This window comes from Macaca fascicularis, chromosome 7 (assembly GCF_037993035.2).
Source record: "Macaca fascicularis isolate 582-1 chromosome 7, T2T-MFA8v1.1".
Lineage (NCBI taxonomy): Eukaryota > Metazoa > Chordata > Mammalia > Primates > Cercopithecidae > Macaca > Macaca fascicularis.
In genome coordinates this window covers 21,916,512-21,940,193 of record NC_088381.1, presented here as the reverse complement: position 1 = coordinate 21,940,193, position 23,682 = coordinate 21,916,512, and the positions used below count along the sequence as shown (strand labels likewise).

General features: G+C 41.8%; 1 protein-coding gene across 5 annotated transcripts; it reads right to left on the bottom strand.

Annotated features, from left to right (window-relative positions):
- Positions 1-5,207: 5,207 nt before the first annotated feature.
- On the bottom strand, positions 5,208-23,672 carry AFG2B (AFG2 AAA ATPase homolog B). 5 transcript variants are annotated; one of them, XR_012414935.1, is made up of 9 exons: positions 22,553-23,672; positions 20,615-20,800; positions 18,878-19,074; positions 15,285-15,443; positions 11,122-11,331; positions 10,092-10,313; positions 8,496-8,626; positions 7,215-7,340; positions 5,208-5,592 (listed from the first exon to the last, which is right to left on the bottom strand). XR_012414935.1 is itself a non-coding variant. In XM_005559438.4 (8 exons), exons 1-8 carry the CDS (start codon positions 23,639-23,641, stop codon positions 5,425-5,427), a joined length of 2,262 nt encoding a protein of 753 aa, XP_005559495.1. In that variant the 5' UTR covers positions 23,642-23,672; the 3' UTR covers positions 5,208-5,424. The 5 variants fall into 5 exon arrangements, 1 of the variants encoding a protein (XP_005559495.1); XR_012414934.1 differs by having other exon boundaries at positions 10,121-10,313; XR_012414936.1 differs by lacking the exon at positions 18,878-19,074 and having other exon boundaries at positions 22,176-23,672.
- Between the last annotated feature and the right edge of the window lie 10 nt (positions 23,673-23,682).

Sequence of the window (23,682 nt, the reverse complement as noted above, 5' to 3'; positions counted from 1 at the left end):
AGGTTACAGTGAGCCATGGTTGTGCTACTGCACTCCAGCCTGCAGTGAGACAGAGTTTCACTCTTATTGCCCAGGCCGGAGGGCAATGGTGTGATCTTGGCTCACTGCAACCTTCACTTCCCGAGTTCAAGCCATTCTCCTGCCTCAGCCTCTCAAGTAGCTGGGATTAACAAGCATGTGTCACCACATCGGCTTTTTTTTTGTTTTGTATTTTTAGTAAAGATGGGGTTTCACTATGCTGGCCAGGCTGGTCTCAAACTCCTGACCTCAAGCGATCCGCTTGCCTTGGCCTCCCAAAGTGCTGGGATTACAGACGTGAGCCACCGCGCCCAGCCCAAAACCCTGTTTCTTAAACAAACAACAACAAAAAACTGTCGCCGAAACAAATACAGTTGACCCTTGAACAACTTGGGGGTTAGGGGAACTTACACACCCCTGCTCTCCACACAGAAATCTGCATATAACTTTTGACTCCCCCAATATTTAACTACTCATAACCCAGTATTGACCAGAAGCCTTACTGATAACCTAAACAGTTGACTAACACATATTTTGCTTCTTATATAAAGGTCTTACAATAAAGCAAGCAAGAGAAAATAACAATGTTATGAAGAAAATCATAAGGAAAAGAAAATATCGTTCTTTTTTTTTTTGAGACGGAGTCTTGCTCTGTCGCCTGGGCTGGAGTGCAGTGGCAAGATCCCAGTGCGAGTAGCTGGGACTACAGGCGCATACCACCATGGTGGCTAATTTCTTTATGTTTTAGTAGAGACAGGGTTTCACCATGTTGGCCAGGATAGTATAGTTCTTTTTTTTTGAGACGGAGTCTTGCTCTGTCACCCAGGCTGGAGTGCAGTGGGACGATGTCAGCTCACTACAACCTCCGCCTCCTAAGTTCAAGTGATTCTCCTGCCTCAGCTTCCCGAGTAGCTGGGATTACAGGCATGAGCCACCGTGCCTGGCTGAGAAAATATATTTCTATTCATTTAGCAAAAGTGGGTCATCAGAAAGGTCTCCATCTCTTCAAATTGAGTAGGCTGAGAAGAAGGAAGAAGAGGAGGGGTTGGTTTGCTACTTCAGTGTGGCAGAGGTGGAAGAAAATTCACATACAAGTGGACCCACGCAAATCCCAGCACTTTGGGAGGCCGAGAGGCGGATTACCTGAGGTCAGGAGTTCGAGACCAGGCTGACCAACATGTTGAAACTCTGTCTCTACTAAAAATATAAAAATTAGCCAGGTGTGGTGGCGGGTGCCTGTAATCCCAGTTACTTGGCAGGCTGAGGCAGGAGAATCGTTTGAACCCGGGAGGTGGAGGTTGCAGTGAGCCGAGATCATGCCACTGCACTCCAGCCTGGGTGACAAAGTGAGACTCCGTCTAAAAAGTAATTAATAATAAGTGGACCCAAGGAGTTTAAACCTGTGTTGTTCAAGGGTCAACTGTATGTGACTCAAGAACCTTCAGATTTTCTGCCCTTTTGCCTGAGGTTGTGAAGTCAAGACCCTAGAAAAGAAGTTTGTCATTCAGTTCTTTAGCAATAAGAACACTTCCCACTCCAAAATGTAATGGAATTCATAGCCTCACCACTAGCAACTGGAGAATAGACATGAAATTAGGGTCCTCCCTGCCCCCAAACCCTGTGTACTGGCCAGGGTGCCCAGAAGGCACCACCAGGCCAGTACTGCCTAGGTGACCAGAATGAGAAACAGGCACTTCCCAGCCCTTCAGACCCTGGCAGCCCCCAAAGAAATCCACTCAAGGACACTCACCAGCATCACCTTCTGTGGCTGCCCCAGAGCCCATAATCCCTTGGGGGGTCTTCCCCACCCACCCCCAGTTACCAGCAACTTGTAGAGCCTTTCTCTAGCTACTACCACGTAGGCTTGCAGGGGCAGGGAGACATGGCTGCTTGGTTCCTACCCCAGGAATTTAGATTTTTTTTTTTTTTTAAGATGGAGTCTCGTTCTGTTGCCCCGGCTGGAGTGCAGTGGCGCGATCTTGGCTTACTGCAACCTGTGTCTACCGGGTTCAAGCAATCCTCTTGCCTCAGCCTCCCAAGTAGCTGCGATTACAGGTGTGAACCATTACCCCTGGCTAATTTTTGTAGAGATAGGGCTTCACCATGTTAGCCAGGGTGGTCTCGAACTCCTGACCAGCCTGAGTCAGGTAAGGTGATCCGCCCGCCTCAGCCTTCCAAAGTGTTGGGATTACAGGCGTGAGCCACCATGCCCGGCCAGGAATTTAGATTTTAATCAGCCCACCTCAGGCTTTTATGAGAAAAAGAGAGTATTTCATTATTAAATATTTTTTGTTGAAATTCTTTCTCCCTGTTCCTGATGGTGGATGTGTTCATCCTGACACCTCATCCTTCAGTGGCTGCCTTATGACCAGGCGTATAACACTGGATTTGCTGAATTTTGGGGGTTCCAGGGACGTTCTATATTGTTTAAGGTTAGTCAGCCTTAAGCAATAATGTGGCCCAGAAAGCAGTTTGAATTCAGTTTATAGGGAAAACTGTTTACACTTCCCGGTATACCAGAAGAAAGGTGTTAGAAGCTGGTGTTTTAACTTTTCTCGCAGATCAAGAATATAGCTTTTGGAAGTTGCCCAGAGCCATTCTAAAATCAGATTGGAACAGGATCAAAGAAATTCTTGATCTCATTATGTCATCTATTGAGCATTTCAGTCAGGAGACACATAGTCTTTGTGCTCAGGAAGCTTCCAATGTTCTGCTGAGAAGTTACAGAGTCCTCCCTCTATAACTGCAGGGAATTGGTTCCAGGACCCCGCTCAGACACCAAAATCCAAGAATACTCAAGTCCCTGATAAAAGATGGTGTAGTATATGCAGGTTGCCTACACACGTCCTCCTGGTTATACTTTAAAAAACATCTCTAAATTACTTATAACACCTAATATAATATAAATGCTATGCAAGCAATTGTTACACTGTTGTTTTTTATTTATGATTTTTTTTTTTTTTTTTGAGACAGAGTCTCGCTCTGCCGCCCAGGCTGGAGTGCAGTGGCCCGATCTCAGCTCACTGCAAGCTCCGCCTCCTGGGTTCATGCCATTCTCCTGCCTCAGCCTCCCGAGTAGCTGGGACTACAGACACCCGCCACCGCGCCCGGCTAGTTTTTTGTATTTTTTAGTAGAGACAGGGTTTCACCGTGTTAGCCAGGATGGTCTCGATCTCCTGACCTCGTGATCCGCCCGTCTCGGCCTCCCAAAGTGCTGGGATTACAGGCTTGAGCCACCGCGCCCGGCCTATTTATGATTTTTTAAATTTGTATTTATTTGAGACAGAATCTTGCTTGGTCACCCAGGCCAGAGTGCAGTGGTGTGATTTTGGCTTACTGCAACCTCCGCCTCCTGGGTTCAAGCAATTCTCCCACCTGAGCCCAGAGTAGCTGGGATTACAGGCGCACCCCACCATGCCCCAGCTAATTTTTTGTATTTTTAGTAGAGATAGGATTTCACCATGGTGACCAGGTTGGTCTTGAACCCTTGACCTCAGGTGATCTGCCCGCCTCGGCCTTCCAAAGTGCTGGGATTATAGGTGTGAGCCACCACACCTGGCCTATTTTTTTATTGTTGTATTGTTTTTGTTTTTTCAAGTATTTTCAACCCACACAGTTGGTTGAATCTGCCCATGTGGAACCCACAGATGTGGAGCGTTGACTTTAGTTACAATTTAAAAAGACATCTTCAAATCAGCTCAGCCTTGAACAAGCATGGTCGCTAAATTACCAGCCTACTAGAAACTTTCTGGAAAAGAAAGACATCTAGCCCACAGCTAGATGTCTGAGTTAAGGGGTTCAGGCCAGGGTTTATCAGGTGCAGGATGGCTGCCTTGTTCAATAAGATCAATAACCAACAAAGAAAATGTATAGTAAGAATTCCAGTAAGTTTTCTAGGTATATTCCTATACTCAAAAGCAAAGGTCAGTGTGTTAGAATAATTTTGAGTATTTTATACCTATAAATCAGGTTTTTTCCTTAATTATTCCCAATAGTCCTGGCTGCACTCAGCAATAGGAAACTTTCCAATAACTCCTTAACATTTTATGACTTCACACATTTCATGCAGTAGTCTCTCATCGTACCCTCTACTTCTTTTGAAGCACTTCTTACCATTGTAATTAATTCACTGACAATTTGTCTGATGCCTGCCTTGTTCACTGGATGTTCCAGCACCCAGCTTAGGACCTTGTGAGTGGAGAATGGCCTGGTAAGATGTTTATCAGATATTGTTAGGTGAGAAGAACAAGAGTTATGCGGTATCATTCCTTTCTGGTTTTAAAAATTATCTATACATGCGTGAAGGACTGGAAGGTTAAACACTAAAGGATTTTTTTATGTTTTTGTATTTTCTAGTATTCTAAATTATTTTGTAATAAATGAAAATAAAAATGTACATGTAACCTGTCTCTTTAAAAACTTTAAACTACTTGCAACTACAAAAGGAAAAATAGCAATATAGTGGAGAAACCAGACAATACTGCAAACAAATGATCAAAATTAACATCAATAATGTACAGACGACATGTGCCTTCAGCTGTGATGCTCTGAGAACACAATGCCCCTATGTATGCTCCATTGGTAATACATAACCTACATCTACCATGACAAAACATCAACTACAAGTCCAGGAACGAACTGTTCAGTAAAATAATTGGTCTATACTCTTCAAAAATGTCAGGGTCAAGAAAGATTGAGAAACTGTTTCAAGTTAAGAGGCTAAAGAGACATGGTGACTAAATGAAATGTGTGATCCTAGACTGGATCCTGTAATGGGGAAAATTATCATATAGGACGTTATTGTGACAATACACGAAATTCACTGGATGATAGATTAGAATACTGTGTCAGTATTAAATTTCCTGAATTTAGTCATATAATAACCTTATTTGTAACAAATATACACTCAAGTATTAAGGGGGGCAGGGGACATTATGTATATAATCTATTCTCAAACCACTCAAAAAAAAACTGTGTGTGTGTATGTGTGTATGTACAAGGGGTGGGGAAGACAGAGAAAGCAAATGTGGCAAAATGTTAAAAATCAGTGAATCTGGGTTTGAGCACATAAAAATTCTTTGTACTATTTTTGCAACTTTTCTGTAAGTATGAAATTATTTCAGGGTTTAATAAAAAAGCAATCACCCAAAACCAACCACCCCTTACAACAAAAATCAACACACACATACTTTCTTCCTAAATTACAGTATTTTATTTAATATGCCTTTTAAAAATAAATGAGCCTTAGCTTATCAGGCACAAGGTTTTGCGTTTTTTGTTTTTTTGTTTTTATTTATTTACCTACAGGAAACACAAACACAAATTCTAAAAGTGTGAAGTTGCAAACGACAGGCAAGTTCACATTTCAATTAACGTGAACAACTGAACAAGGGCGTAAGGTGATTTTTAAATACCTTCCAAGTTAGAAAATCCTCCTTTCTTAAATAAGTTTTCATATAAAGCCAAGTCCTTGCGACTTAACGATGGTTTTACAGTCTTAAGTGATTTTAGAAAGTGCTCTTGTTTCACTGTAGTTGTGTCTAGTCCATTTTCTTGCAGAGCCAGCAAAGCAGCCTATTAAGAGACAAGCAACAGAAAACAATTTCTTTTTGCTTTTTTTTGAGACAGTTTCGCTCTTGTTGCCCAGGCTGGAGTGCAGAGGCGTGATCTCGACTCACTGCAACCTCCACCTTCCGGTTTCAACCCATTCTCCTGCCTCAGCCTCCCGAATAGCTGGGATTACAGTTGTCTGCCACCACACCTGACTAATTTTTGTATTTTTAGTAGAGATGGGGTTTCACCATGTTGGCCAGGTTGGTCTTGAACTCCTGACCTCGTGATCCACCTGCTTCAGCCTCCCAAAGTGTTGGGATTACAGGCGTCAGCCACAGCGCCTGGCCTCTTTTCTTTTTTTTAACAATATATGGTAATACTTTAAACTCTGAATGGAAAATCTCAGCCTCACTTCATAGGATTCTAATTTTCATGTCACTAAAAATATTATGCTAAAAAGTTAAATAAGGTGATTAAAAATCCACTTTGTATACCATAACCTCTTTTACATTAATGGGAAAAAAGAAAGCCTTACATGGGAAGAAAGAAAAAGCAAGTTGTAGATTAATATATATTTTATGAACCCACATGTACTTTTAAAGATGAGAGAATATCTTCTTAATGGTGAAGTAGGGAAGAGTCTTCAGCCAGCACTTATTATAAAGGAATAGATGAAACACATACCCTATGACCCAGCAATTCTCCTTGTAGCTAAGTATGTTTACAAATAGACATAAGTAGACATGGGAACTAAGAGGCATGTACAAGGCTGTTCACAGCAGCATAACTCATAATAGCAAAAAAGTAGAAACCCAGATACTCCAAAATAAAAGAATGGATAAACAAATGTAGAATATTCATGTACTAGAATATTATAAACTATGTTACACACAAAACCATGGATGAATTTCTTTTTGGGTTAAAGAACCAGACAGAAAATAACATATGCCACATGCTTCCATTCATATAAAGTTCAAAAGCAGACAAAACTAATCCCCACTGTGGGAAATGAGGACAATGGTTGCCTTTTGTGTGTGTGTGTGTGTTTTTTTTTTTTGGCGGGGGGGTGGGGGGGTGGGGACAGAGTCTTGCTCTATCACCCAGGCAGAAGTACAGTGACATAATCATGGCTCACTACAGCCTTGACCTCCAGGCTCAAGTGATCCTCCCACCTCAGCTTCCTGAGTAGCCGGGACAATTAAAAAAAAATTTTTATAGAGACAGGGGCTCCCCATGTTGCCCAGGCTGGTCTCAACTCCTGGGCTCAGATGATCCTCCTGCCTTGGCCCCAACAAAGTGCTGGGATTACAGGCATGAGTCACTAAGCCCAGCCAATAGTTCTCTTTCAGAAGAAGGTAGGTGACAGAGGTTGGGAAAGGACCCAAAGGAAGATTCTGGGGTGTTGATAATGTTCTATTCCCTGACATAAGTAGTGATTATAAAAATGTGATCATTTAATTCAATGAACTGTACCCTTATGATCTGTGCATTTTTCTGAATGTTATATTTAGTAAAAGTTTACGAAAAACTTTTTTTCGTAAGCCTGTACCACAAAGGCTTTTAGTAAATACTGCTGAGTGAATGAAGATTTGAAAAGATGAAGAAATGTTTTGAACCACAAATTTCTTCACTAATTAACTTACTTCTGTGCAGAGGTTTCTAAGATCAGCTCCAGAAAAAAAACAGGTTTCTGCTGCTAGGTTTTCTAAGGAGACATCAGGACCTATTGGCATGTTTTTTGTACAGACTTCTAAAATAGAAAGCCTGCCCTGGAACAAAATAAAAAACAGTATTTTAAATCTTATAACATTTATGTTTGACACAATGATTTATTAAAATATTTTTAGCTTGAGTTTTCTTTCACATTACCGAGAAAGTATATACAGAGGTTAGAAGGACTAAGTCATCAATGGCCCATATGACAATGGTAAAAATCATGACATCATAAAAAACTTATGAATCTCTCTCTTTTTTTTGAGATGGAGTCTTGCTCTGTCGCCCAGGCTGGAGTGCAGTGGCACGATCTTGGCTCACTACAACCTCTGCCTCCCGGGTTCAAGTGATTCTCCTGCCTTGGCCTCCCGAGTAGCTGCGATTACAGGAGCCTGCCACCACACCCAGCTAATTTTTGTATTTTTAGTAGAGACGGGGTTTCACCATGTTGGCCAAGCTAGTCTCGAACTCCTGATCTCAGGTGATCTGCCCATCTTGGCCTCCCAAAGTGTGGGATTATAGATGTGAGCCACCACGCCCAGCTGAATCTCTCTTTTGGGTACAAATAATACTATTAGACATGGCTTAAGAAGCAAATACATGAATTATCAGATATAACTTAAAGGTATAACAGATAATAAATTTTATTTTTCTATCCCTTCAAAACTTGATAAAAGCTCAAGGAACAAAAAAATTCACTCTGTGCCTTTCACCTTGCCTGTCAGTGGCTCTGGATGTTAACGACAAAAAATGTACTGGTTGACCATGATACACTGCATAATCTCTGATATCTCAGGTTTCTGCACTGTACTTTAAGGACAACAAATTTACTGGTTGACCACGATACACATCATAATCTCTGTGATTTCCGACTTCTGCACTGTACTATAAGGATGCTGACTCAATCTTCAAAGCTCTTTTAACACTTTACGATTCCTCTACTCTAGCTGCAAAATAATGCTGAGTTGACTCCGTATTTAGAGTCTGCCACAACACATACAATAACCACCTTATATTTAGGCTTATGTTTCTCTGTGAACAGGATCAGAGTATCCAACAAAGGCAGATCAAAATTATAATGCAATGAAAGGAAGGAAGGAAGGCAAGGAAGAAGGTGGAACCCAGAGTGAGTAGAACACCATGGACACCTATATCCAGACTGGAATTCCATTCTGCTGAGCTCACACACAGTAAATGTTTACAATGATTACCTTGTGATCTGGAGGTGGGATATAGATGATCTTATCTAATCTTCCAGGTCGTAACAAAGCAGTATCTAACACATCAGGTCTATTTGTTGCTGCAACAATCATGACACTTCGGTTAAAAACTTCCTGAAACTCTGAGGGCAAACACAACAAAAAGTAATTTCAATCAGTTGTTAGTAAGTTTTTAAAAAATTATAAATCAGAAGGTCTATTTAAATTGAAATAGGGATATCCTTTTCTTGGGACCAGAATGCTTATATCCCCTTTCCAGACCAGCTTCTTGATATCAAGATATCCCAGAAACGAATAATTAATCGAAGAAGTACTTTGTGTGCATGGCTAAGGGAGTACCTAAGAGAGATTCTCCGTATGAAAACTTATGAAAAGCCTTATCCCAAAGAGGAGAACACTCATCTGGTGACTTGAGTGCACCTGAGCCTCCAATGAAGGCTTACACCTTAAACGGGCTATTTGAAAAGACAGATATGTATGACCAACAGGTGGAGATATATGGTTACAGAAAAGTCTTGACTCTCATATCCCTAAAGAGTCGAAGATTTACTGGACTTTTTATTTGTCTGCGAAATGACAATCTAAGTTGCAGGTATGCAAATCCTGGATAAAGAAATGTCTAAAAGCAGACAGAGAAAGGCTTTACATATACTAAGCATTCAAAATCATTTGTTGAATAATCAGGCAACTCTCCAGTGACGTAATCCCTCAAAGTACTAAGTTCCCTATGTTTGCAAGTATTTTAGCAGATGATGGGTGAATACCTGTCAGATGTTACAGAAGGAATTCCTGTATTATGGAATGATTTGATTAGATAACCTCGTGGGTACCTCCTAATTCTAGTATGACATGTTCCTAAGGAGTATATGCAACAATCCCATGCAACAATTTTAAAAATAGGAAATGAGTGACAACAAGAGAGGAAGAAAAGAAAAGTATCAGGGATAATTTAAGGATACCAAACTCTGGAGAAGAGACTCAGAAAGAGAGGGAGGGGACTTCCAAAGGCCATTTTAATTCATTAAAACCAAAGAAACCCATTTCTCAAGAAAACTGGAAATTTTCCATACTAAGACTATTGGAAATATTATCCTTTGTCATTCATTCATTCATTCATTCATTCATTCATTCATTCATAGATGGGGCCTTGCAATGTTGGCCAGGCTAGTCTCAAACTCCTGGCCTCAAGCAATCCTTCTGTCTTGGCCTTCCAAAGTGCTGGGATAACAGAGGTGTGCCACTGTGCCCAGCCTACATAAACATTTTTAGAAATAAATGAATACTGGTTTCTTAGGACACGGAAACAAGAATAAACTGCCTTCTCTATTAGCAATAAGAAAATTGTATTTCTCATTCTTAGGAAAAATAAAATTTACATTCTTATATTTAAGATAACTTATTATAAGATGTACCTCACCTTTTATAGCCAAATCACAATTTTTATTAGCTCTAAAAGCCCTAACAAAGTCAAACTGAAATTATAATAAATCCTTCTACGATATGAATTCAGCGTAAGTAAAGCTATAGCATATATGCATTCTATTTAATGTTGGCCTGGATTTTAGGTGCATTCTGGCTAATAAATACCTCTTCATTTTTCAGCTCCTTGTATTTACCCTGTTGACTTGATTTACTTCCTCTTCTCTCTATTGTCTTAAGTCCAACACCATCTAATTCATTCAGGAGAACAGAAAGAACTCGTTCTTGAACATCACATCCTGTCTTGCTGGCTGAGCGAGCTCCCAAGATTGAATCAATTTCATCCAAAAACACAATTGCTGGAGTACTTGCTCTTGCTTGTCGAAATATCTTTTGTTAGGAAAAAAATATTAAAAAGCTATATGTTATACATTAGTCATGTGAATGTATGCTTTCCACATTACTATTTATAATTCTGTTTTTGAGACAGTCTTGCTCTGTTGCTCAGTTTGGAGTATAGTGGTGCAATTTCAGCTCACCGCAACCTCTGCCTCCTAGGCGCAAGCAATTCTTGTGCCTCAGTCTCCCGAGTAGATGAGATTATAGGTGTGCGCCACCACACCCACCTAATTTTTTTGTACTTTTAGTAGAGATGGGATTTCGCCATGTTGGCCAGGCTGGTCTTGAACTGGCCTAAAGTGATTCACCTGCCTTGGCCTCCCAAAGTGCTGGGATTACAAGCATGAGTCACCACGCCTGGCCACTATTTATAATTTTTAAAATATATAAAAAAAGATTCTGAATGTCTAGGAATTGGGGAACGAGTAAATAAAACAAGAAACAATGGAGTATTATGTAAGAGTTAAAAACCGTATTTTCAAAGAATTGATACTATGGAATTTCAAAAGTGGTAATATTAAGTTTTAAAAAGCAGGATAAAGCTATAGATATAACCTACTCTTGATTTTATTTAAAACAGAAAAAAAAGACAAAGGAAATTCACCAAAATGTTAATAGTAGGTAAGAGGATTACAAAGGATTTCATATTTACACTTTCCTATATTTTCTAAATTTTCAATAAACATGTATAAGTTTTTTAACTGGAAAAAACACTAGTAATATTTTTAAAAATGTTTGTCCATAAGAAATGAAATAAAAATTCAAAAGTAAATTTAAACATATGGGGAAATAAACAAACCTGAGACAAGACTTTTTCTGAATCTCCAACAAATGGTGAAAACAGATCAGCTCCACTCACTGAAACAAAAGAGCAGTGACAGCTTGTGGCCAGGGCCCTCACCAGAGTGGTTTTAGCACATCCAGGGGGCCCATAGAGGAGAACTCCCTTCGGTTGTATCAGGCCCATCCTAACAAATTCCCGAGGGAATTTCAGAGGCCACTCAATGCTCTGAAAGTACACAAAAAGAGAAGAGTTGTTTTAGTGTAATAATAAAATGTCAAATCATCCAGTAAATTCATTTGTTCATTTAACAATTCTCAGGCTCCTGTCATGAGCTGGAAACAGTCCATTCTCCACACTGCAGAGAGCTTATAATTTGAGTCAGGTGACATCACTTCCTGTTTAAAATCCTTCAATGATTTACTATTAGAACGAGAATAAAATCCAGATAAAAACTCCTTACTCACCACAGCTGACAAGGCCTTATATAATCTGACTATCTCCTAAACACTTAGTTTGTTCCCATCTCAGAGCCTTTCCTTGCTTTCCTCGCTTTCCTCTCTGCCTAAACGTTCCCCTGAGATCTTCATGTGGCTATCCCTCATCACTCAGGTCTCAGCACAGGTGTCAATTCCTTGGAGAGGTCTTTCCTAACCAGCTGGTTAAAGCGTAAGCCCCCCTCCTCCTACTCATTCTCTATGCTACTGCCCATCCTTTACTTTTAAAGCACTTATTCACTATTATTATTTTTCCACGTTGGGTTTGTCATTCTACTCTGCTAGAACATAAGCAAAGCTCACCTTAAAATCCCCAGCACCTAGAATGACACCTACCCAAAAGAGGCACTCAGTAGTAGTAAACTCAATAGTGAATGAGTCCTCATTACCTTTAAGGTAAATGGTTTTTAGCCATTTTAATCATTATTTTACAGATGCAAAAACTCAGGCTTAAACAAAGTTAAGTAATGGTGTTGAAGTGGAGATAGGAGCCAGATCACAACAGGCCTTGAAAGCTTTAGTCTGCACTGAGGAAGCAGTATGAAGAATGGACTGGAAGGAAATGAAACTAGAGGCAGGGAGACCAGTTAGAAGTTTCTTGCAATGATTCAGTCTACAAAAATAATAAGGCTGGAGTGTCACAAGCAGTGAAGATGGTGTGGAAGGGATGGATATTTGAAACATAAAACAGAATTGTACTTTACATAAGGGCAAAGTTCTAATGCTATGCCTTTAGAAGACAGATTTCTGACTTAGAGGATGGGGTGGCTAGCTGTATTAACTGAGGTAGGGGATCCAAGTGTGGCAGCAGAGCTGACTAGCTGAACTTTGGACATGCTGAGTTTGACATCTCTGGGGTTATCCAGTAGGCAGGCAGTGAAGTAGTTCTGATGATTAGAAGAAACGTCTACTCTAGATATACAGATTTCTGAGTCAACAGTTTTCAGGGGTCAGTTGATGCTACGGACATCAAGATCATCATAAAACCACCCACAGCTCCAACAAGAGGACTCCGGGAGCCTCTTGAGCACTAACATTTAAGGCAGGGGAGAGGGGTGCCCAGAAAGGCAGAAAAGCTTAATGTCTCAAAGCAAAGGAAACAGAGTGCTTCCAAGAGGAAGCTGTGGCTAATTTCTCTCATGCATCTTGTAAAGATTAAATAAGACAATGCATAAAAAATATTGGCACCTATTATAAATGCTCTTATCCATGGACTCAAAAATTCTAGGGTTCACTGGAGATAGAGCTCCTGGCTAAGATGAAAAAATTATAATTATTACTTATATATCAGTCTGTTATGTGTGTGGTTAGAGAAACCTAGTTCATTAGGGCAGGATCACATGTAGGCGAACTGGCAAAATCAATTTCTGAAACTGTAATGCAGGTGAGAGGATCTGAAGAGTTGCGATCTGAAGAGTTGTGAAATCCACTATCAGGTAACCATCTTGTTCATTTCAATTTTGTGCTTTTACCAGTCCCTGTACTACGTCCATTTAATGTCTTTTAGATCAGATATCCAGGCAAACTAAGGCCTTCCACCTATATTTGGTACAGCCAAACTAAGAAGAATTTTTACATTTTTAAATGCTTGAAGAAAAATCAAAAGAATATTTTCTGACATGTGAGAATTATATAATTTCAGTGTCCATAATTTTATCAGAATACAGTTACTCATTTACATATGGTCTACAGCTGCTTTGGTGCTACAATGGCAGAGATGAGTGGTTGTGAAGTTTAAAACATTTACTGTGTGGCTCTCTCTACAGAAAATTTGCTGACCCGTTTTAGATTATAAATTGATTTTTCTTTTTTTTTTTTTGAGATGGAGTCTTACTCTGTCCTAGGCTGGAGTGCAGTGGTGCGATCTCAGCTCACTGCAACCTCTGCCTCTTGGGTTCAAGCGATTCTCCTGCCTCAGCCTCCCGAGTAGCTGGGATTACAGGATTGCGTCACCACACCAGGCTGATTTTTGTATTTTTAGTAGAGACAGGGTTTCATCATGTTAGCCACGCTGGTCTTGAACTCCTGACTTCGTGATCCTCCCGCCTCAGCCTCCCAAAGTGCTGGGATTATAGGTGTGAGCCACTGCGCCCGGCCTATACATTGTTTTTGTTTTTTTGAGATGGAGTTTCACTTTTGTTGCCCAAGTTGGAGTGCAGTGGCGCAATCTTGGCTCACTGCAACCTACACCTCCCGGGTTCAAGCAATTCTCCTGCCTCAGCCTCCCGAGTAGCTGGGATTAGAGACACGCGCCACCATGCCTGGCTAATTTTTTGCATTTTTAGTAGAAATGGGGTTTCTCCACGTTAGCCAGGCTGGTTTCTAACTCCTGACCTCAGGTGATCTGCCTGCCTCAGCCTCCCAAAGTGCTGGGATTACAGGCATGAGCCACCATGCCCAGCCAAAATTTTTTTTTATATTTTTTTAAAGACACAGGATCTCACTCTGTTGCCCAAGCTGCAGTGCAGTGGTGCAATCATAGCTCACTGCAGCCTCCATCTCCTGGGGTCAAGGCTCAAGTGATCCTCCTGAGTAGCTAGGAACACAAGCAGTGCCACCACACCTGGCTAATTTAAAAAATTTTTTTGTAGGCCAGGCATGGTGGCTCATGCCTATAATCCCAGCACTTTAGAAGGCCGAGTTGGAGGACTGTTTAAGCCCAGGAGTTCAAGGCCAGCTTGAGTAGCACAGTGGGACCCTATCTCTACAAAAAATTAAAAAATTAGCCAGGCGTGGTGGTATGCACCTGCAGTCCCAGCTACTTGGGGGGCTGAGGCAGAAGGACTGCTTGAGCCCAGGAATTCAAGGGTACAGTGAGCTGTGTTTGTGACACCATACTCTAGCATGGGTGATAGAGCAACCATGTCTCAAAAAAATTTTTTTTTGTAGAGACAGGGAGTCTTACTATGTTGCCCAGTCTGGTCTTGAATTCTTGGCCTCAAGAGATCCTCCTGTCTCGACCTTCTGAAGTGCTAAGACTACAGGTTACACACTTTGTTTTTTTCTCCCCAGACAGGGTCTTTCTCTGTCACCCAGGCTGAAGTACAGTGGTGGGATCTCGGCTCACTGCAACCTCCGCCTCCCAGGTTCAAGTGATTCTCCTGCTTCAGCCTCCCAAGTAGCTGGCATTATGGGCACCTGCCAGCATGCCCAGCTAATTTTTGTATTTTTAGTAGAGACGAGGTTTCACCATGTTGGCCAGGCTGGTCTTGAACTCCTGACCTCAGGTGATCCACCCGCCTCAGCCTCCCAAAATGCTGGAATTACAGGTATGAGTCACCATGCCCAGCCTTAGGTTATGAACTTCTTTCTTTTTAAATAGAGACAAGGGCTTGCTATGTTGCCCAGGCTGGTTTTGAACTCCTGAACTCAAGCAATCCTCCTCCCTTGGCCTCCCAAAGTGTTGGGATTATAGACATGAGCCACCACACCCAGCCTTAGGTTATAAACTCTTTAAAGCAAAAACAAAAAAAGAGAGGGTCGAGGTGGGAAATTATAAAAACCAATTTAGACATCCATAGAAGTCCAATTAAATAAGGACTGAAAAGCAATCATTGGATTTAGATGTTAGGATCACATTAGTGATAGCAGAAAGAGTAGTTTCAGTGCAGTATGTTGTCATCATAAATGCACAGAATGTTAATCTGTAATATCCTACTGGATTAAGTAGATTATCTGTCTTACCTGTTTTAACTTCAGTTTTACATCTTCAAGGCCACCAATCTGCTCCCAGTCAACAGGCTTGATATCCATCAATCCAATGACGCTTCGAAACGATGAGGGTTGAATATTTTTAAAAGCTTCAAGGAAGTCTGTTTCATCAATCACAGGATCGTCCTGGTTCTGAAGAAATACACCCAAAACATCAAAATTAAACCAAAAATTAGGTTTCTTTTTTTATAGCACAATTCGTTTTTTAAATCTTCTTTTGGATTTGTAATTTTGTTATTATTATAAAAACAATTTATATAAATAGTACAAAGAATAAATGTCTCCCTGCCAATTCCCACCAGTTAATTCTTCCCTGAAAGATGTCAACAGTTTATTGTGATTCTTCCAGTATGTTATGATAATAAGCATACAAATATCCTTTTAAACAGATACACAAATAGAACCATACTATATCAACCTGTACTTTTCTTCTTTCACCTTTTCATGTCAACTAATATATATCTTTTCATGTCAACTAATATAGTTCTACGTCATTCTTTTTGACAATTCCATAATACACTACTGAATTTACCCCAACTACACCTTTCTGACAAACATTAGGTCATCCCCAGTCTTTTGATATTAAAAACAAAGCTGCAACTGAAAAAGTCTCCTTGCTCATGTTCAAGTATTTGTTTGAGACAGGGTCTCACTCTGTTGCCCAGGCTGGAATGCAGTGACATTATCATAGCTCACTGCAGTCTCCCAGGCTCAAGTAATCCTTGCAACTCACCCTCTGGAGGAGCTAGAACTACAGGTGTGTGCCACCAAGCCTGGCTAATTAATTAATTTTTTTTTTTTTGAGACGGAGTCTCACTCTGTTGCCCAGGCTGGAGTGCAGTGGCGCAATCTCGGCTCACTGCAAGCTCTGCCTCCTGGGTTCACGCCATTCTCCTGCCTCAGCCTCCTGGGTAGCTGGGACTACAGGCACCCACCACCACGCCTGGCTAATTTTTTGTATTTTTAGTAGAGATAAGGTTTTACCATGTTAGCCAGAATGGTCTCGATCTCCTGACCTCGTGATCCGCCCGCCTCAGCCTCCCAAAGTGCTGTATTACAGGCGTGAACCACCACGCCTGGCCAAAAAATAAAATTTTTTTTTTTGGGTACAGACGGGGTCTCTCTATGTTGCCCAGGCTGGTCTGGAACTCGTGGGCTCGGGCAATCCTCCCATCTCAGCCTCCCAAAGTCCTGGGATTACAGGCATGAGCCACTATGTTCAAACTCATGTTCAAGTATTTTATGTAATAATTTCCTCAAAGTAGAATTACTGGGTTTATAAGTACACACATATACATTGACAGCTATTACCAAATTGTTCTCTAAGGAAGCTGTATCAATTTACTCTCCTTCAATAAAATGAAGCTGTGTTCTCTCCACACCTCTCCAATACTGGACATTAACAAACTCTCTCTCTCTCTCTTTTTTTTTTTTTTTTTTGCGGAGTCTCGTTCTGTCACTCAGGCTGGAGTGCAGTGCTGTGATCTTGGCTCCCTGCAGCCTCCACCTCCTGGGTTCAAGTGATTCTCATGCCTCAGCCTACCAAGTAGCTGGGATTTACAGGCATGCGCCACCACGCCTGGCTAATTTTTGTATTTTTAGTAGAGATGGGGTTTTCCCATGTTGGCCAGGCTGGTCTTGAACTCCTGACCTCAAGTGACCCACCTATCTCAGCCTCCCAAAGTACTGGGATTATAGACACGAGCTACTGTGCCTGGCCCATTACCAAACTCTTAAGTGTCTGCCAATATGACAGAAGAACCAGTACTCATTCATTAGTGTGTTAACTAAATTTCTTCAATTCAGAATGAGGTAGAGGGAATATTGGAATTAGAAAAATTGCCTTTTTTGCAATCATGATATTAAAGACTGTTATGAGCAAGAATTGGATGCTACATTGAGGGGAGTTTATTCTTTTATGAGACAGGGTCTTGCTCTGCTGCCCAGGCTGGAGTGCAGTGGCATTGAGGCAACAGCTCACTGAGCCTCGAACACCTGGGTTCAAGTGATCCTCCTGTCTCAGCCTCCCGAGCAGCTGGGACTACAGGCATAAGCCACTGCGCCCAGCCTGAAAGTTTGATGAGGAGCAGGATATCTCCAAGTGTCTCCCCATAGATTTCTCATTAGTGGCAAAGGGAAAAAACAGCAGTTACACAGTGGAGAAACTGCACACCACCTGAACTAGCTGACAAAAATTAGCATCACCAATGAGGAACCAATGAACACCTTGTGCCTCCACATGTGAGGCTCTAAGGACACAATACTATACATGACCATACTGTGGTGACATACAGGAACATTGCTGTCCTTAGGAAATAGACATTAAAATGTTAAGGGATAAAATGTTATGATATATGCAACCCATTCTCTCAAATGGTCCAAAATAAATAAATACTATGTGCATATAAATATATATATACAGAGATGAGAGAGAGAAAGAGAAGAGGACGAGAGGGAGCAAGAAAGACAGCAAAAGAGAATGATAAAGCTTATTTGGCAAAATGTTAAAAATTGGTGAATTTGGATAAAAGGTTTAGTGGAAGTTCTTTGTAACTATCTTGCAACTTTACTATATGTTTTAAATTATTTCAAAATAAAGACAATAATTTTAAAAGAAATCAAGGTTGAAGATTTTTCGTGTTTACTGACATTCCTTTTATTGTCAACTACCTGTTCATATCCTATTACCCATTTTCTCTTGGACTGTTGGTCTATTCTCACTGATTTGTAAAAGTTCTTTCCAAATCACAGAAATTGGACTAAAAGTATTTTTCCTAGTCTGACTTTATAGTATTGTTTGCCACCCCCAAATGGTCAAATCAGCAAATAATTTCCCTTAGGGTTTATGTTATGCCTAGAAAAGTCATCTTCACTCTCAGCTTATATTTTGGAGACTTTTTACACTCTCCTTGATCATTCTAGTGAAACACATTTTTGTTAGTTAAAAAGTCCTCAAAATTTTATTAAAAATGTCTGTACTGTATTTATTAAAGTATTTGCCCTCTTATATCTAATTCTAAACATCTAGTTGTCCACAAATTCCCATTTTCATAAACAAACTGTCTTGTCTTATTTGTGAACTGATGTGAAGTGAATCTGTATGTATAGAGCTATTCCGTATTCTCCCAAAAGTGTTAACAATTGTCATCTCTGGAAAGTGACATTTCAGGTAGGCAGTTCTTTATAATTTTCTATCTTCATTTCTCATGAATAACACTACCACATACTTAAAAAAATAGCCTTTTTAACTGGCTGACAGTATCAGATGTTAGGTGTCTGATGTCCAAATACTAACTAATCTTTAGGTAACACCAACTAGTATTTGAAAATCTCATTTATAGTTCCAGATCATGTGTGTACACATTATTTTACTTGATTCTTTGGGCATATACATTCTTTCCCCTCTGTGTATGTGTGAGTGTTAAACTACATTTCTAATCCTTTAAGAGGAATAGTTCACAAAAAGTTTAACAAACTGTAAGGTATCCCTTATCTGCCCTGGCATAGGTAGAGGTAGGGGAAGCCCCTCAGCTGGTGGGGGAAAGAATAAAAGATGGAGCCAGTACCTTCCCAGTTGTCTCTGTCCCTTCATCCTTTTTGCCTTTCTTCCTTCCACTTCCCCTTGGTTGTTTCTGAACTCAGCCATCAACTGTGGTAACTACACCTGAGCAGGCCCCTCCTGAAGTAGCAGTGGGCTCCACCCTGGGACAACAGCAGCTGACTGGGCCACCTAAGTCAGAGGTGCTTACGGTCAAACCTGGAACTTCAAAGCAGAGGAAATCCTAAATGAAAATCTCCCTTCCCATCTCCTGCTTACTCTTATTGTCTCCCTCAAAAGACATGTATTTTCACACCTTTACACACAGAACTTTAAAACTTCAAGCAGTTTTGGCCTAAACCTACAAGATGAAGACTTAAAAGATCACTAGAAGATCACATAACTCCTCCCCACCTTCGCTGTAACCGTAGAAATAAAGGAAAGGAAATGAGGCAAGGTATAAATTATTTAGGTAAAAAGGCTTTTCAAAATTTAGGATAACAAATCATCCTTTCGCATTTTAAGATGAAAAGACAATTTTGATGTCACAAATGAGATTGAAAACTCTGTTTCAGAATCCTTAGCCTGCTGAAATCAGTTTTTTCCTGAACGGGTTTAAGGATTCAGGACTATTTATTATATACAAAATACTGGATTTTCCAACCAACAATGTTAAAAAGTATTATATTTAATCTAATATCTTAAATATTGTTAGGAAAGGTAGTCATGAATTACAGACCTGCAGGTCAAGGACAAATTTAAATACAATTCCAAGTGCCCAATCTTCTCCTAGGTTAGAAAAGTTTATGTCTCCCTCTAGATAACTTATTAACACCACAGGGAAAAACGGTATCTCGACAATGGAGAAATCTCACAGACACCACCTTATCCAAGAAATCAAAGTTAACTTCACCAGTGATAGAAGAGAAACATATCATGTGCTGCCTAATAGATGCAATGAGAAAGACACAGGATCATTTCTATTATATTCCTGCCCAAAATGCAAAAACTGAATTGAATCATGAAGAAACATTAGTCAAACCCAAACTGAGGAATATTCTACAGAATAACTGACTCTTAAAAAGTTATGGTCATAGAAGAAAGCCTGAAGTATGATTCTAGATTAAGGCCTATTTAAGTACAAGTATTGTGTCTGTGTTAATTTTCTCAGCTTGATCATTTGTTTGACTTTGTATAAAGTCTTTGTTTTTCAGAAAGATACACTTATGTTTTCAAGGGTAAAGGGGCATCATGGATGTAGCATATTCTCAAGTATTTCATTATATATATGTATATATAAAAGAAAATACACATGAAGAGAAAAGAAAATACACAAGAGAGAATGATAAAGCAAATGTGGCAAATGTTACATTTGGAGAATCTGGGAGAAGGGTATATGGAAATTATTTGCACTGTTTTTGTAACTTCTAAGTCTGAATTTGCCTCAAAATAAAAAAAATTCAAATAAAAAAACTCTTTGATTCTTCTGGAGATGCGTTATTTCTTGGCTGCTCTGGGCTTCAGCACGAGGGAGTTACTATAAGAGTAGAGAACACATTTACTCCGTAGACCCAGAGGACTCAGTCCTTTATCCCCACCCTCAATCATATACTATTTATATAGCGTTGAGATGTAAAATGTATAAGCAACAGCTGAGGAAGCTATCAAATGTTCTAAGGAAATGTACTCACCATTTTTTTTAACCCCCAAATTAATCTGTTACCATAACAGATTAACACAGAGTTCATAAATTAACGCTTCTTACCTTCTCACTATGAAGGAGAGCATGCATGGCAGCTTCCCTACAGAGTGCTGTCATGTCGGCACCAACATAGCCAACTGTCATTTCTGCAAGAAGGCCCAAATCAACATGACTGGAGATGGGCATCTTTGAGGTAATCGCTTGCAGAATTTCCTTTCTTTGTTTAAGTGTGGGAGTCCCAATGACCACCTATATGCAAAGCAAAACAACAAAAAAAGAAGTTTATAGTTTAAAATATATTCTTTTTAAAGTTGATCTCATGGATGGAGGTAGACAGCAGAATGAATAGCAACCAGAGACTGGGAAGGGTTGGGGGGTGAGGGGATGAAGAGAGGTTGGCTCATGGGTAGAAACATACAGTTAGATAGAAGGACTAAGTGTAATGTTTGATAGCATAGTAGGTTGAACACAGTTAACAATAATTTCTTGTATATTTCAAAATTGCTACTGGAGAGAATTTGAAATATTCCCAACACCCAGGTAAGAAATGATAAATGTTTGAGGTGATGGATATCCTAAACACCCTGATTTGATAATTACAAATTGTTTGCAGGTACCAAAATATCACATGTACCCCAAAACATGCACGAGTATGTATCAATAAAAATAGATCAATTAAAAAAGTTACTTCCAAAAAAAATTATATATGTGTATGTGTATATATATATATTATGTATTCATTTTTGAAACACAGTTTCACTCTGTTGCCCAGGCTGGAGGGCAATGGGCACCATCGGCTCACTGAAACCTCCACCTCTTGGTTCAAGTGATTCTGGCGCCTCAGCCTCCCAAGTAGCTGGAACTACAGGCACGCGCCACCACGCCCAGCTTATTTTTGTATTTTTAGTAGAGACGGGGTTTCACCATCTTGGCCAGGCTGGTCTCGACCTCCTGACCTCAGGTGATCCACCCACCTCAGCCTCCCAAAGTGCTGAGATTGCAGGCGTGAGCCACCAAGCCCTGCCAAAATAATAATACATGTTTTTTATGCTGATAAACATGTACGACAATTTAGTGACCAATTTTGGAACTAGTACTGTGCACTTTACGTATAGCTTAGATTCTGAATATATGAAAATCCTAATACTCCAGGAGTAACACTGGCTAGAAAGTTGCACAGTGAAAATTCTATGTCATTTAACAAGTTTTTGTTATTTTTACAACACACAAAGTTCTAGAAGCCAGGTATAGATAGCTAGGTCCCTGGCTCTTAAGGACACAAAGGTACTAGATAGTGCAAGGAAGAAATCCACTCAAGTCCTGAACTAACTAAAAGAGTGTAATTATCATTTCTCTTTTGAATCCTATCACAAAATAGAAATATCAGTCACTAAATTTCAAGCTATTCTTTAGCATTCAAGTCAATTTAGGACCAAAGCTTATAAAATAGAACAGCTCTGAATATTCAACCTCCCTGACAACTCAGGGAGCAGTTGTGGGTACTTTCTCAATTGTGGGATAGGGTGCTGGTGTTATGACAAGGAATGAATAAATCCAGAAGAGTTAATGCCTGCTTCCATTTAGTTCTTCCCCGCCTTCTCCCTTTTTATTTCAACACACTTACTTCTTGAGGTTATCCTTCTTTAAATTCTCATTCCAAAACATGAGTTTAACATGCTTGTAGGTGACCAAAATTCTCTTAAGAATTAACATTACTGATTATAGGACCTGCACAAAATTAATCCGTAATGGCCACCCCGCTTCCCAAAACAATTAAGACTCTGGGGAAATACAGGTCCTGACAATCTGACTCTGGGGAAACACGGGTCCTGACTCACAGATCATAGATGGGCAGAGAACGTGTTCTTTGCATTGCAAAGCGCCCCACTCCAACCTCACCGATGCTCAAACCTAAGAGACAAACGCCTCCGGGGCAGCCAACTAGTGCCAGAAAAGGCCGAGGTTCCACCGACAGTGGGCGAACCCGCCAAGCCCATTCACCTCTCGGTCAAATCTCCCGGGTCTACGCAGCGCTGGATCTAGAGCGTCCGGCCGGTTGGTGGCTCCCACAACCACGACCTCGCGGTCCCCACTTGCGCCGTCCAGCAGCGTCAACACCTGGGCCACTACGCGGCTCTCGGGTGCTCGACCGCCCCGCCGGGGACACAAAGCGTCCACCTCGTCCAGGAAGAGGAGGCTGGGCCCGCGGCTGGCCAGCTCCCGGGCGCGCTGGAAGACCCGCCGCACGTTCTCCTCGGTCTCCCCAGGCCGGGAACCCTGCAGCGCGGGGGCGCTGACTGCCAGCAGCTCTGCGCCCGCCTCGCGCGCCACGGCCCGCACCAGCTGGGTCTTGCCCACTCCGGGGGGCCCCGCCAGGAGCACCCCGCGGGGCACCGCTAAGCCCAGCGAGGCCAGGGCGCGCGGGTAGCGGAGCGGGAAGTGGAGGAGCTCCCGCAGCGAGTCGGCCGCCTCCGAAAGACCTCCCAGGGGCACCTCGGGCTGCGGCTGGGCTTCGGACGGAGGTTCCCCGCCAAGGCCGACGCGAGTGTGAGGGGTGACCAGCCCAGCGGGATCGGGACTGGGCGTTCCGCCGACGATGTGCAAGGCAGCCACCGGGCCAGGAGCGCCCGGCGGAGCGACCACCACGTGGCCCAGGGAGACCGGTCGGTTTCTCAGCAGCTCCTGCGCCGCCTCCAGCACCGCGGCTGTATTCGGGGCACCAGGCGCGCCCGCCAGCTCTCGCAACACCGGCCACACGGAGACGCGCCGCAGGGGCGGACAGGGCACTAGGAGGAGGTGGCTCAGGCTGAGACTCCTCCGGGATCTCGGCGCCCCGACCGCCGCCCCGGGGCTGGCGCACAGCGGGTCCAGCTGCACAAAGCCGTTCGCTCCGTCCCGCCGAGGCCAGACAGTGCAGAGGCAGGAGCCGCCGTCGGGTAGCGAGATCTTCACTGCTGAGCCCAAGCGCGCGCCCAGGGCGTGGAGGGCGGCCGGGCCCAGGCGGCAGCGCTGGGTGCCCCGGTCTCTAGCGTCTAAGGGTAACAGCTTTAAGAGAGGCCCTTCCGGGAAGGGATCCGAGTCCGGAGCCATTGCACACAGATCAACCAGGCATAAGAAAAGCAGAGCAGGAA

Bases quoted from the DNA above. Each gene is read 5' to 3' on its own strand.
- AFG2B (XM_005559438.4), bottom strand. From the start codon at position 23,641: ATGGCTCCGGACTCGGATCCCTTCCCGGAAGGGCCTCTCTTAAAGCTG. The intron at 7,341-8,495 runs GTAATCATTGTA...ATTTTGTTCCAG, and splicing joins TCCCACCTCCAGATCACAAG to GGCAGGCTTTCTATTTTAGA. The intron at 5,593-7,214 runs GTAAGTTAATTA...GTCTCTTAATAG, and splicing joins TTAGAAACCTCTGCACAGAA to GCTGCTTTGCTGGCTCTGCA.